The sequence below is a fragment of the Rhinopithecus bieti genome, unplaced genomic scaffold, assembly GCF_001698545.2.
Source record: "Rhinopithecus bieti isolate Rb0 unplaced genomic scaffold, ASM169854v2 scaffold_46101, whole genome shotgun sequence".
Lineage (NCBI taxonomy): Eukaryota > Metazoa > Chordata > Mammalia > Primates > Cercopithecidae > Rhinopithecus > Rhinopithecus bieti.
The window spans coordinates 1,309,434-1,322,439 of NW_016819049.1; the positions used below are offsets into that span (position 1 = coordinate 1,309,434).

The 13,006-nt window shown below is 50.7% G+C and overlaps 1 protein-coding gene across 6 annotated transcripts in view; it reads right to left on the reverse strand.

The window, feature by feature from the left end:
- The window catches only part of PRDM11 (PR/SET domain 11), a 47,398-nt gene that overhangs the window by 15,877 nt on the left and 18,515 nt on the right, over positions 1 to 13,006 (reverse strand). For 5 of the 6 annotated variants that reach the window (XM_017858167.1, XM_017858169.1, XM_017858166.1 and 2 more), the window contains one exon: positions 7,640 to 7,707. In XM_017858167.1, coding sequence (XP_017713656.1) covers positions 7,640 to 7,707 — 68 coding nt within the window. Of the gene's footprint in view, positions 1 to 3,135; positions 3,558 to 7,639; positions 7,708 to 13,006 lie in introns of all 6 variants that reach the window. The other variant, XM_017858170.1, reaches the window with a different exon arrangement.

The following is a 13,006-nucleotide window of genomic DNA, read 5'->3' on the forward strand; positions in this document are numbered from 1 at the left end:
CCTGCCCCTGAAAATACCTGAGTATCCCCCTGCCCTGCCACCCTGCAGTCTAGTTTGGCCCCCACCCATAGAGAAATCACTGTTCCCTAAATCCCTGAGGTGCGTGGGCCCAGCACCCCTGGGGGAAAGTTCCTCTTCCTCTCATGGAACAGCTCTATTCTAGTGGGAAAGAGCCCAGGCCAGGGGACTTGGAGACCACAGCCCAGTGGCTGTGTGCCAACCCAGCAGCTCCTGACCTCAGCAGTCACTTCATCTCTCTGCAACTCACTTTCTGCAATGATAACAACTGCCCTGTTTACATGTCCAACGGCTTGGCCACCTAACTGGGTTGCTAAGAAGAGTCATAAACAAGATGACAAACATGAAGGCGCTCTGCAACACTGAAGGAGCGGCACCTGCCCAAAGGTACTATGATGCTCTCGGCCCTCTGAGTGCCAGCCTCTCTGAGGCCACGTCTGCATTGCTTGGGGCCATCTTGTGGCCTTGCTGGAACCTGCACCCTTTTTTTTCCATAAATTATTGGGGTACAGGTGATATTTTGTTACATGAGGAAGTTCTTTAGTGGTGACTTGTGAGATTTTGGTGCACCCATCACCCAAGCAGTATGCACTGCACCATATGACGCAAAGGCATAAGAATGATACAAAGGACTTTGGGGACTTGGGAGGAAGAGTGGGAAGGAGGCGAGGGATAAAAGACTACTAATATGGAATCTGCACCTTTGAATCACCACAGCAGATGCTGACAGGCTGAAGAAACCGGCAGGACAGTGCAGAGCAGGAAAGCTACCTCTGCAACCAGCCCTGCTGTCCCCGTGTCCCCCAAGGCAGGCTTCCAGTTCAGTCACATCGTGCTCCCACCCAGGAGCATCTGACCACACAGGGGCCATTGGACAGACTGCTCCTTGCAGCTGGACACAGGGAGGGGGGCCCAGCGTCTGCACATGTGGGTCCTGCTTTCTAGTGACCAAGGGTATGGGCTAATCCCTGTGGCAAGAATAAATAATGTATGGACTGACTCTACTGACAGGCAAGCCCTCCCTGCCTGGATCTGAGGGCTCAACTCAGAACCACCCCCGAGGAAGGTGACGGGGAGGATAGACAGGTTTATCCTACAGTTACTTCATACCTCCCAGGGGTCCTGGGGGCTCACTTGGGCCACCTTGGTAGGAGCCCTGTGTCTCTTTGCAGTGCTTAGTGGGACAGCAGCCATCCCGAGATCCCAGAGACCTGTCTAACATGGCCAGTGTTGGAAGGAGTGAGGCCTGGCGAGGTGATGCTGCTCCCTCCCTCCCAGGTCCCCGTTCTGCAAAGCCCCTGGCCGAGTGCTGGCGCAGCTGGCCACTGCCGGGAAAGGGAAGGCTGTGAGCCTGCCATGGGGTCAAGCAGGCGCTGCCTAATGGCACACTCGGGCTTCCTGTCAGCCCAGGTAACCTTTGGTGGCCTTACTACATTCAGTTTCAGGGAGATGGAGGGGTGAGCGGAGCAGGATGCAGGGAACAGGCTTTACTAGATGCTGACCCCCCATTTATTCTTATCACGGGGTAGAATCCTCTTAAGACTTAGGAAAACGCTGATTCACAGGAAGCCAGCACACCCGGGTTCAAGTCCTGCTTCTGAATCGAGCTTGGGGCCACCTTGGTTTTTAGAGCTTACTTTCTGCATCGCAAGGAAGTTGAACTAAATGGTGTCCATGTTCTTTTCCAGTCCTAAACATCTGACTCTGTGAACCACCACCTGTCAGGAGCCCCAGCCAAACAGGAAGCGAGCGGATCCCGATGGCAGGGGGCCCGGGAAGGGGAGGCGCAAGGGAGTCTTTGCAAAGCACCTTCCCACGGGCTGAGCCACAGCCGCTTCCCTGGGGCCTCTGCTGCCTGGCTCCCACCACTCACGAGCCGGTCAGGCAGACGGCCTCTAGTGGGGACTGCAGCTGGCCGGGGACGGGGATGTGCAGAAGTGGAAAGGGGTGCAGCCCCTGCAGAGGCCTCGAGTACTCCCCCTTCTGCTGAGCCCCAACTAGAACTCCAGCCCCAAGGGACACCCGCCTCGGCCGCTGGGGCCCTGGCTTCAAAGTGCATGTGAGACACAGGAAGTAGAGAGGAAAGGCAGGGACAAGTACAGAGGGAGAAGAGGGGTGGGGAGCCGGTAGGGGAGCAGCCAGGAGGATGGAGAGGGAGCTGAGAGGCAGCCGTAGGGCAGGCAGAGAGAGGCAGCACACAGAGAAGGGGGGGCAGGCAGCATGGCTCAGGCAGGGGAGTAAGGAGAATAATAGAGGAACAAAGCAGTCAGGACCAGACACAGAAAGGAACTGATCTTTCCACGGCCCAGGCTTTCACAGCTTGGCTGCCTAGTCTCCAGCCCCCTCCCCCGCGCTGCTACACTTGGGCTTTCCTGGCTTCTCACTGTTCATGGAACGTGCCAAGCGTCTTCCTGATGCGGGGCCTCGTACATGCTGTTCTCTGCCTGTGCGCCTCCCCTCCCCTTCTCCGCGCCCCACGCTGCTGCCTGGCCTGGTTAACTCTTACCCTTCACATCCCAGTCCACTGGACTTCTTCAGGGAGCCTTCCCCAGCCCCCAGTGGCGCCAGTTTTCCCCACTCCTTAACTCTCAGACAGAGCTGCTACGTTACCCGCTGGGTCAAATGCAAAATGAAAACGTGGGGCCCCTGGCTCAAAAACTATGAAGAATGTCCAGATGGCGACAGCAGAGCCTGAAACCCCGTGGCCCCTGAGACTGTTCAGGTTGCATGCTCATGAAGTCAGCCCTGCTCTCAGGACCTCCTGGACTCCTGTGTCCTTCATCCCTTTGTTACCAGTTTACTCATGCAATTATTTAAGGTTGGTTTATTCCTAGGAGTCCAGGGTCTCCCCAAGAGCAGGGCCTGTGTGGGGTTTACACACAGCTATCTTCCCAGCTCCTAGCATGTCTCTGGCACAGAGATGCTCAGTAAATATTCTAGAATGAATGCACAAAAAGGGATGGAGAGGAGATGAGTGGAGGAAGGAGGGGAGGATGGAAAGAGTGGGCTGGACAGAGAGGGACAGGAGAGAACCAGAAGGAAAGTTGGTGGGAGACTGTGGAGTGTTGGCTGGGGGGCAGGCGGCCGGCCGGGCGGAGGGGGACTGGTGATACTCACAGCTGGTTGAAGGGCTGTCGGTGCCATCCAGTTCCGCCCTGGGGAAGCCGCACCCTGCATGGGCCGTGAGCAGCGCCGACTCGATGGCCCTCTCGTGGGCCGTGAGCACGATGGTGGGGGCCCGGCCCCCAGCCCCAGGGCCCGACAGGGACTGCTGCATGAAGGCCAGCTTGTCCTTGGTCCTCCGTTTCATGTCATCCCATCTGTGCTTAATGTCCTTGACGGAGCGGGGCACCTGGCTGACGGAGGTGATTTTCCGGGCTATGCCTTCCCAAATCTTGTCCCTGTCAGCATGGGACAGCCGCATGGTCTCCCTCCCAAAGAGCACTGCTTCATGATGAGTCACCTCTGTGACAAGAATGTCCAGCTCCTCCTTGGAGAACTTGGGCTTCCTCTTACGCTCGGCCAGGTGTGCCACATTCCTTGGGTTGAATATCCCACAAAGCACAATTGGGTAAATGACCGTCAACGCAGGTGGTCCTCCTCCTTCCTAATTGCTGGCCCCCAGCTGGGGAGCCAGGAGGCATCTGGGGCAACCTGGCCCCCACCACACCCTCCTCCTACTGAGAGGTCCCTTCCACTACTCCTCGGAGGGGAGGGTGGAAAGAAGAGACGCGTTACATGGGAGGGAGCACTGAACTCAGAGTCGAAGGCCTTGGTTTCAGGGCCTGCTTTAGCTCTTACTAGCTGTGAGAGCTAGGGCAGTTCAAGTTCAACCTTTCACACTATACTCTCCCTGTCCAGAATAATAACCACAACCCTTCAGGGTTATTACTAAGGAGGGAAAAACATCATGATGTACGGGGCTTAAAATCTCTTAAAGGTAGTAATAAGGGATCTTACTGAAATTAGGATTAGACCATTGTCTCTATAAAGCAGTATTACCTACAGCCCTACAGCTGAATGAATGGCTCAGAAGAATACATAACCAGGGATACTATTTACACTGGGCTGCCATGGGATGGAGCAGTGACAATGCCATGATTAAGGTGTGGCCACAGAAAGCTGATTCTGCCCAGTGGCTCTCTTCCCCTACCCCTTCCCTATCCCAGTCAGTTCTCCAAGCCCCCACCTTTGCATATGTGCAGGAAAACAGGTTTCCTTCCCATGGGAGTGCTTTCTTCTGCTGTGGCTTTTTGGTAGAATTTGAGAAGCCCACGACTGTCCTGAGGGTGACAAGTTCCACTTTGGTGGACACCAGGGGGACCTGGGATTCCCCCTCAACTGAGCAGCCAGAGGCCCTGGGCAAGGGGCATAGCATGGCCCTTCCATTTCACTTGGCTCCTGCTCTGGCTTTGGAACTTGATTTCTCCACATCGTGGCTCTGTCACCCTTAACTAGTGATCAAAGGTTAAAAAATCCACCCAAGAGAGGACATGAGGGTATGGAGGAAAGCTCAGAGCGCATTCACTCCTTGGTTTCCTTCTGAAACCAAGAGGGGAAGGCTGGCGGCACCAACATCCTTTAGCCCTCACCTTCCTACTCATGCACCCAAAACACCAGGGCCCAGAAGATGGGAAGAAGGCTGGAGGCCTCATTACCCGGTCCAAGATGGTAGCAGGAACATGGGACTAGACCTGGGACTAGAGACTGAGTCTCCTTGGGCCAAGCCATGGGACTCATGTGAACCCAGTCTCCTTCTCCATAAAACTAGGGTGATAATTCTAGTGTCACTGCCCAGGGCTATCAGGAGGACTTAATGTGGGTTTCTCAATCTTGCCACTATTGGCAGTTGAGGTTAGATAATTTTTTGTTGGGGGGAAGGAGTGTCCTGTGTAATACAGGATTTTATCAACATCTTTGGCTTCTACCTGATAGCATCCAACCACCAAACATGTCTCCAGGCCTTGCCAAATGCCCCCGGGGCACAAAATAGTGCCCGGTTGAGAACCACCACAGACAGATCACCTAGCATAGGGCTTCATAAAGATAAGCTCAACATGACAGTACCCATTCCCCTCCTCCCCCACCATTAATTTTGTTAAGAAACTAACTGATTCCATTCAATCATCCCCAAGTAGTGCCATGACAGTGCAAGGGAAAGCATCTGCAAATCAGAAAGAGCTACACCACGGAAGCTGGACATGAAGGGGAAGGAGGATTCCCAGGATTAGCAGCTTTCCCCTCCAACACCAACAGGAGGGGTGTCTCCATGGCAACGAACTGCATCCCCAACCCCAACCTGCTCTTTGAGCCGTCATAAGATGAGAGCCCACCAGCTGTGACTACCCAGATGCCCTCTTGAATCAGGACAGGCTGGGAGCAGAACAAGACAGATACCATGCTAGCAAGTGGCAGTAGCAGAAACCCCCAAACCCCTGCTCACCAGTGCCCATCCAGGCCCAGGAAGCCGCACTTCACCTGGTCCCTTGTGCACAAGCAGGAAGAACACTGACCTAGGATTACAGAGCAAGGAGTTCAAATCCTGATTCTGCTACCCTGACTGTATGCTCTTGAGCAAGACCTTGCCCTGCCCTCAGTTTGACCACTGTGGCACGAAGATCTGTACAGAGCAGTGGTTCTCAATGCTAGCAGCACTTCAGAATCACTAGCTTTTAAAATACCAAGGCCCAGGGCCCATCCCCAGGCCCATTAAGTCACAATCTGTGGGGTGCCAGAGGATAGCTAAGTTAGTTCAGATGATAACTCCCCTTCTTTGGGGTTTTGGGAAGGCCTTGTCCCCAAGGGGAAGGATCACAGATGGGTGAAAGAGTGGAACAGATTCAGTTCTATGCGCAAATCTCCTGGCGCCTTAAAAGTAACAGCACAGAAAGCCGGATTCCCAAGTGGACACATGCATGCTATCCTCTGCTTGCCTGGAGCCAGGCTGCAGCCACAGGGAAGGCAGCACAGTGGCACAGGCCGGGGTTCCAAACTGTGCAGCTGCCCGACAGCCTGACTAGACACCACACCTCAGTGTCCCCAGACACAATTCTGGCTCCTTTGAAGGCCCATGTCAACGAACCCCTCCTCTTTCACCTGGGCCCCTGCAGCACATTTGTGCCTCGGTGCAACAACTCCACTGGAAAGTCATCTCTGTGGTGGGAGGTGTGAGCCTGGGAAGGGCCAGCGGGGGTGGAGCATGGGGTGTGGTGGGGCAGGACTGGGTGATCTACCCCAGTTCAGAGTCTGACTTGAACTAGGTGCTCAGTACACAGGTGATGAACTGTAAGTGCTCAGCTGACCTGGACCCTGTGGCAGTGAGAAAAGAAGGCAGTCGCGGATGTCAAGCCACCTCCCTGGGGCCACTTTCAGGGCAGTGTCTGATCAGTGCAAGGAGGTTGGGGGCAGTGGGTGCTATTCTCCACACCACAAGGCAGGAGGCCCGCTCATCTCTGGAGCCTCTGTTCTGTACCCATCAAATGGCAATGAGAACACCTGCCCCAACCCATAAGAGGGCGAATGCTAAAGTACTCTGGGAGGTGTGAACTGCTGCTCAGCCGCTCAGGGCGCTCTGATAGGAGTACAGGTGGGCAGTGGAGCCACTAGGAAGGGCACAGGAGCCCTCATCACACATTTCTCGCCTCAAACCTGTTTCTCCTCATTTGCTCAGAAAGTCTCCGAGTTTAAGACAGCACACTCCTTCTTAAGAAGTTGCCCTCTCTCCAAGCACAATCCCACCACCAGCCTCAAGGCCCCACGGGTCACAGAACTGTGCACATGCCAGCAGAGGGCCCCAGGTCCATGGTGTGGCTGTGCTCCTGACTCCAGACATCTGAGGCTTCCTTCCCCTCCCACCCAGATCCAAATCCCCAGTCAGTGCTCCTAGGTCCCAGAGAGAAGCCACCAAGCAGGCAACAAGGCAGGTCAGATCTCCCACCCCTGTCCACAAACCCCACCAGGCAGCGCCCCTTGCACACGGCACAGACCATCAGCATCACACTGGGCCTGTGGTTCTAGGCTCAGTTCAGTCATCCCTGGGTGACCCTGGGCCAGTCTCCTGCCTCCTCTGGCTGGCATTTAAGGAATCTTCTGGTGCAAACTTCTGTCACAAACACAGAAACAGCGTAAAGCTGACGCTTCAAAGTACTCAAACTTAGGCAGCAACACTGCCAAAAACTGAGCTGAAGACTTTGTCAGAGCCCTTTCTTCCATGGAGGCTGTTTAAACAACTGCTGGGACTGCACTGGGACGATTTCTAACACCACCACTGCAGGAGCCTGCTCTGAGAAGGTGTCACAGTCCTAGGTGGGGGACATTCTCCTCCTCCTCCCTAGGAATGCTGCCAGAAGCCTGGGGCCCAGGTCCTCCAGACACACTGGCTAGTGATCACCCCGAGGGGTCCCTGCATCCCAACAGCCTGGCCACATGCCATCCTCTAGAGCCCCCTGATGGAGGCCTAGGGGAAAAGGTGAGTCCTTCAGAGCTAGATGCATCCCAAACCCTGCAAACAGCAGCCTCCAGAAGTCTCCACCACTGGAGCTCCCATAGGCCCAACACACTCCCTTGTCCCCTTTCCAGAGGCCAGGCAAGACCCCCAGGACATCAGCAGAGCAGGGCTCACCTCATCCAGTTGGCTTTGGTCTCGTCTGAGCCATCTATGGACTTATAGCGGTTGTTCTTGTCCACAATCTGGAAGAAAGAGAAAGAGTCTAGGATGGGCCATTCTAGAGGGGTTCTCATGTCCCTGGGCTCCTTCCCAACCAGGGCCCAGGGCCTGGCCCCACCTGCTCCCTCCCCCTCCCCCTGAAATGTCACCACTGCTACAGAACTGAAATGCAGGCTGGGTTCAGAATCCCTGCTACCTTCTCTCCACCCATTCCCATTCTTCTAGGGACACTGGGGATCCTATTCTCCTAGACCCACAAAGCCCTTCACAGGTGTTTTGAATTCCTGGGCGATGGGAAGCAGATGGAACCATCGCTCTCCTCTGTCTTGATGGAATACACAGCAACATGGCTGACAAGGGGCCTTTCCACTGGCGTTGCTTTGCAACCTCAAAGGCTAAACCAATCCTTCTCTCTTTACAGTTTCTGTGGGAGACAGAGGCCACTGCTGGATGACTGAACATATGTGATTTGAGAGGGTTCCTCCTCTCCCTAACCTCTAAATGTTCAAAAGCCTCAGGGTTTGAAGCTGGGCTGGTTTCTCTTTTATTTCATCATCACTCTTTAATCAGAGTTCAGCTGGGTATGAAATTCTAGGCTAAGTTTTATTTTCTTTCAGCACTCTGAAGATTGCTAAAAAGACTGCCATTGGCACAAAAGCAACAGCTGTCAGTCTAATGTTGTTCTTTTGTGGATAATCTGTCTGTGGTAAATTTTAAGACTTTCCTTTTACTCTTGATTTTCTGCAGTTTTGCTATATGGTTTTAAAGTGAAGATTTACTTTCCTGAAATTCTCCTTATTACTTGATGAACACCTTCCAACTTCAAGACTCATATCTTTTTCAATTCTGGAAAATTCTCAGTCATTAGGCTTTTGAGTACAGCTTCTCAGTCATTTTCTCCATTCTCTTTCAGTAAAACTTCTGTTAAACATGTATGGCAAAAAAAAATTAGCCAGGTGTGGTGGCTGGTGCCTGTAGTCCCAGCTACTTGGGAGGCTGAGGCAGGAGAATGACGTGACCCCAGGAGGCAGAGCTTGCAGTGAGCAGAGATGGTGCCACTGCACTCCAGCCTGGGTGACAGAGCAAGACTCCATCTCAAAACAAAATAAAACAAAAACAAAAACAAACAAACAAAAAAACATGTATGGGAGTAGCTCAATATATCTTCCATGTCTTTTAACTACTCTTCCATATTTTTCTCTTTATTATTCTGGGCACTCTCTGGAAAAATTTCTCAGAACTCTCTTCCAGTCCACTAATTATCTCTTCGACTATGTCTAATCCAGGGTTTCTCTCATCTACTGAGGTTTTTCCAGCTTTCTTTGTTTTCTTTTTTAATGAGTACCTTTATTTTGATGAATATTTTTCATTCCCATAATTTTGAATTAATTTTTTTCAGGTCCACACTTTTATACATCCTGCCTCTTTCTCTTTCATAATGACATGTTCCTTCTTTTTCCTTTCTAACAGCTTTATTGAGGCATCATTGACATATAATGTACAACTTGATAAGTTTTGACACATGAGCTAGATCAGGGTTGGTTCCCTGAAGACTTGGTGAAGCAGAGCCTGGGGGAACTCCTGGGAGATGGGAAACAGATGGATGGTCACCATCCCTAGACTCCTACCTAACCTGGTGCCATTCATAAGCCTCCATTGTTCTCTTCAAAGCAGCAGAGAAGCCCTTTATCAATGTGAATCAGATCATGTCCCACACCAGCTCAAAATGGCATCCACTGCACTTACAATAAAACTCATATTTATGGTCACAGCCTTCATATCCCACAGTCCTGCCCCCCAACTTACCCTGGGCCTCTCACTCCCTTTTCACTTTTCTGCAGCCTTAATGCCCTGAGGGTGAGCCTTAACATTGGTCGGGTCCACCGCCTAGAGCCTCTTTTGTCTACCCTTAAAAATGACAATAATCATGAAATATTTCAAGCATTCAGAAATTATAAAGAATGCAGCTGACAACCCTGTGCCCATCAGCTAAAGCCAACAAAAATTAACACGAGTTATATTTGTCTCAGGCCTCTCTCTCCTTTTGCTTCAAGAAAATGCTGAGATGCAGTGGAAGACCCTCCCTGCCTCCAACTTCTTCTCTTTCCCTTGCTCCCTGCAAGAGTAACCACAATCCTGGAGATGGTGGGAAGCCTTCCCATTTTTATGACACAAGGACTTTTCAAAGAGCAACATACAGGACTGTTTGCATGTGTGTAAAGTTTACAGAAATGGCACCCAAGTGAACATATTGTTTTTCAATTTTTTCCCACTAAGCTTTGAATATGTGGTCCCTTCTTAGCTTTTGGGTCTCAGATTATGTGAGCTCCACAGAAGAAGCCTTCCCTAGCCTTGACCCTAAAGGAAGTTCTTCCTGACCTCACCTCAACCTCCATATCCCTGGCCTATCATGGCATTATCTCTGCTACATCATCCTGTAACTTCCCTTAAGAGCACTAATTGCAGTGAGCATTTTGTTGATATCTACTTGTTGATTTGATAACTGACTGCTTCTCTGGCTAGACTGTAAACCAATGAGTGCAAAGCACGTGGCTGCCCTGATCACAATGGTGGTCCTGGTTCCTAACACAGGGAGGGCATGGCACATGGTGGAATACTGATTGAATGAAAGAATGATTGGATGAAGAACCTTTTAAGTAAAAGGCAAGTAAAGGGGAAAAAATTGGCTAAGTGTGATGCTCATACATGTATTCCCATCACTTTGGGAGGCTGAGATCAGAGAACTGCTTGAGGCCAGGAGTTTGAGACCAGCCTGGGCAACATAGCAAGACCCTGTCTCTACAAAGAATTTTTTTAAAAAATTAGCCAGGTGTGGTAGTGCACGCCTGTGGTCCCAGATACTCAGGAGGCTGAGGCAGGAGGATTGCTTAAGCCCAACAGTTTGAGGCTGCAGTAACCCATGACTGTGCCACTGTACACAAGCCTGGGTGACAAAGCAAGATCCTGTTTCTAAAAGAAAAGAAAAGGAGAAAGAAAGAAGGAAAGAAGGAGGGAAGGAAATAAGAAAGGAAGGAAGGCAGGCAGGAATAAAGAAGAAAAAATTAAAAAATGTTAAGATTTTAGTAAAAATGAAATGAGTTCTATGCCGGAGCCAGCTTATACTCACTGGGAGCCAACTGTTAAATTTTCAGGAATTTTGTGAACCAGCTGTTAAACACAGTCATTACTGAAAAACTAAATGATATAAACTTACAATTCAATAAATGATATATTTTTAAAAGGCAATAAATACTCAAAACTTAACCACTTCCCGATTATTTTACATTTGACTGATGATTTTCTATGCTCTTGAGGGTACTGGCCTCTACTGTAGCTGCAGAGTAGAAATACCATACAATAGTTGCAATTGCATATTTCTTCCCAATTGCACATTCACTGATTTCATGCTAGAAGTTTGAAATCAGCCATGGGGGGAGCATTTACACCATGGAAATTGGCACATAGCCTCACCATCACCATCACCATCACCATCAGTTGTAAACATCTACCAGCACACCACTATGCATGTTTACATGAGCATACAAAGTCTAGGAGATACATATCAAAATCTCAAGTCTTGTTACGCTAGAGGGGAGGAAAGAGGGAAGCAGGGATGCTTTTACTTAATTTGTCTATGAGACTATACTGCCTTTGTGTTTTAAAAATCTCAGAAAACTAAAAAGAGAAGACATGCAACTCAGGCTTCCCCTTCCATGGCAGTCTCCCCAAGTGATGCTCAGTCTGCAGGGACCCTCCCCTGGAGTCTCAGAGAACCCTGGATTTTATCATAACACTACTCCCTCTTCATTATCATTTCTGATTGCTCCCCTGTCTCCTGGGGGAAAAGAGAAGCATCTCTAGTTCCTACAGCCAGTAGTAGGAGCACATGGAGGGTAGTAAGAGCCATGGAGCCAGAGGAATTGGCTAGAATTTCAGCTTCACCGCACACAAGCTGAATGGCCTTGGACAGATATTTGCTGACCATGCCTCAGTTTCCTCATCTACAAAACTGGATAAAAACCAACCTTGTAGCACTGCTGTCATAAGTGTAAGACACTCAGTGAATGGTCACTGTTAGCGTTGTGACCATAATTAAGATTATTAAGAGTTCAAATATTAGTTATTACTAATTTGGGGTGGTGGGAGGCCTGTGCGTCAACACCGAGTTGTAATCAGTCTTGGCAGTTTCATCCGGACAGAGAGGCCTGGGTGAGGGTTGTGAAGGACATAGGAACTGCCTGAGACCTCTGTCTGCTGGATTCAGGTCTAGAGCTTTTCTGAGTTTTGGCTTATCTTTCCCACCAATCAGGATTTTCTCAAATCAAGCATTTATTCACTCATTCATTCATTCATTCAACCAACAAACATCATGGAGGGAGTGGGCACAGTGACAGGCTCTGGGGATAAAATGTTGACCCAGGCAGAGAGTGTCTTTGTTCTTAGAAAGCTCACAGCCTAGCGGGACACAGAAGAGAGGTCACTGTGATATGGCATGGCCAGTACCATGGTGGGGAATTATGTGGGATTATGGGATCTCTGAGCTGGAGCCCTGGACCTGGGAAACTATTGAGGACCTTTTCTGGGGACGTGGAATCTAAGCTGAGATCTTAGAGAAGAGAGAGATGGTGCCCTAGGCAGAGGGTGCAGGGCAGGCAGGATCTTGCAGGGCCTGTGGACCACCTTATATGCCACTGATGAGCCCAGGCCACCCTGAGTAGAGATCAGGCTGTGGGCTTCCAGTCCTGGGACTGACATGGGTCCAGGAGTGACAGCAGGGCCAGATGTTCAGGACCAGCCCCCAGAATACTGGTCTCCTAGTGTCTTCCCTTGCCTTTTCCCTCAAGGTCAACTCCTTGGTCCCTCTGAATTCAGTACTTTGGACCAGCCCAGAAACTCTGAGCATTGTGATATAAGGCCTTTGATAACCTGGCACCAGGCTGATAACCTGGGGAACCTGCACGGTGAGAGGCTCCCTTAGCCTGGAGAAGAAGAGGCCTGAGAAAGCAGAGCCATCATCATCAGATGTGGGAAGGACAACCATGTCGTGGGGACAGGATGGTTAGAACCCGCATGTATCTAGAGGGATGTAGGCCTGAACTCAGCACAAAAAGTGATGGTCTAACATGCAGAAGAGTTCTAAGATAGGACAAGCACCCTGTGAGGTGGTGAGCTTCTTGTTACTGTGAGTGTTCAACCAGGGGATGATTTGCTAGTAGGGAGGCTGAAAAAAGGACTTCCTCACTCAGTGGAAATCTGACCTAAATGACCTCAAAGTTCTGTCTAAAATGAAGATTGAGGGATGCTCAGAAAAGTAACATAAAA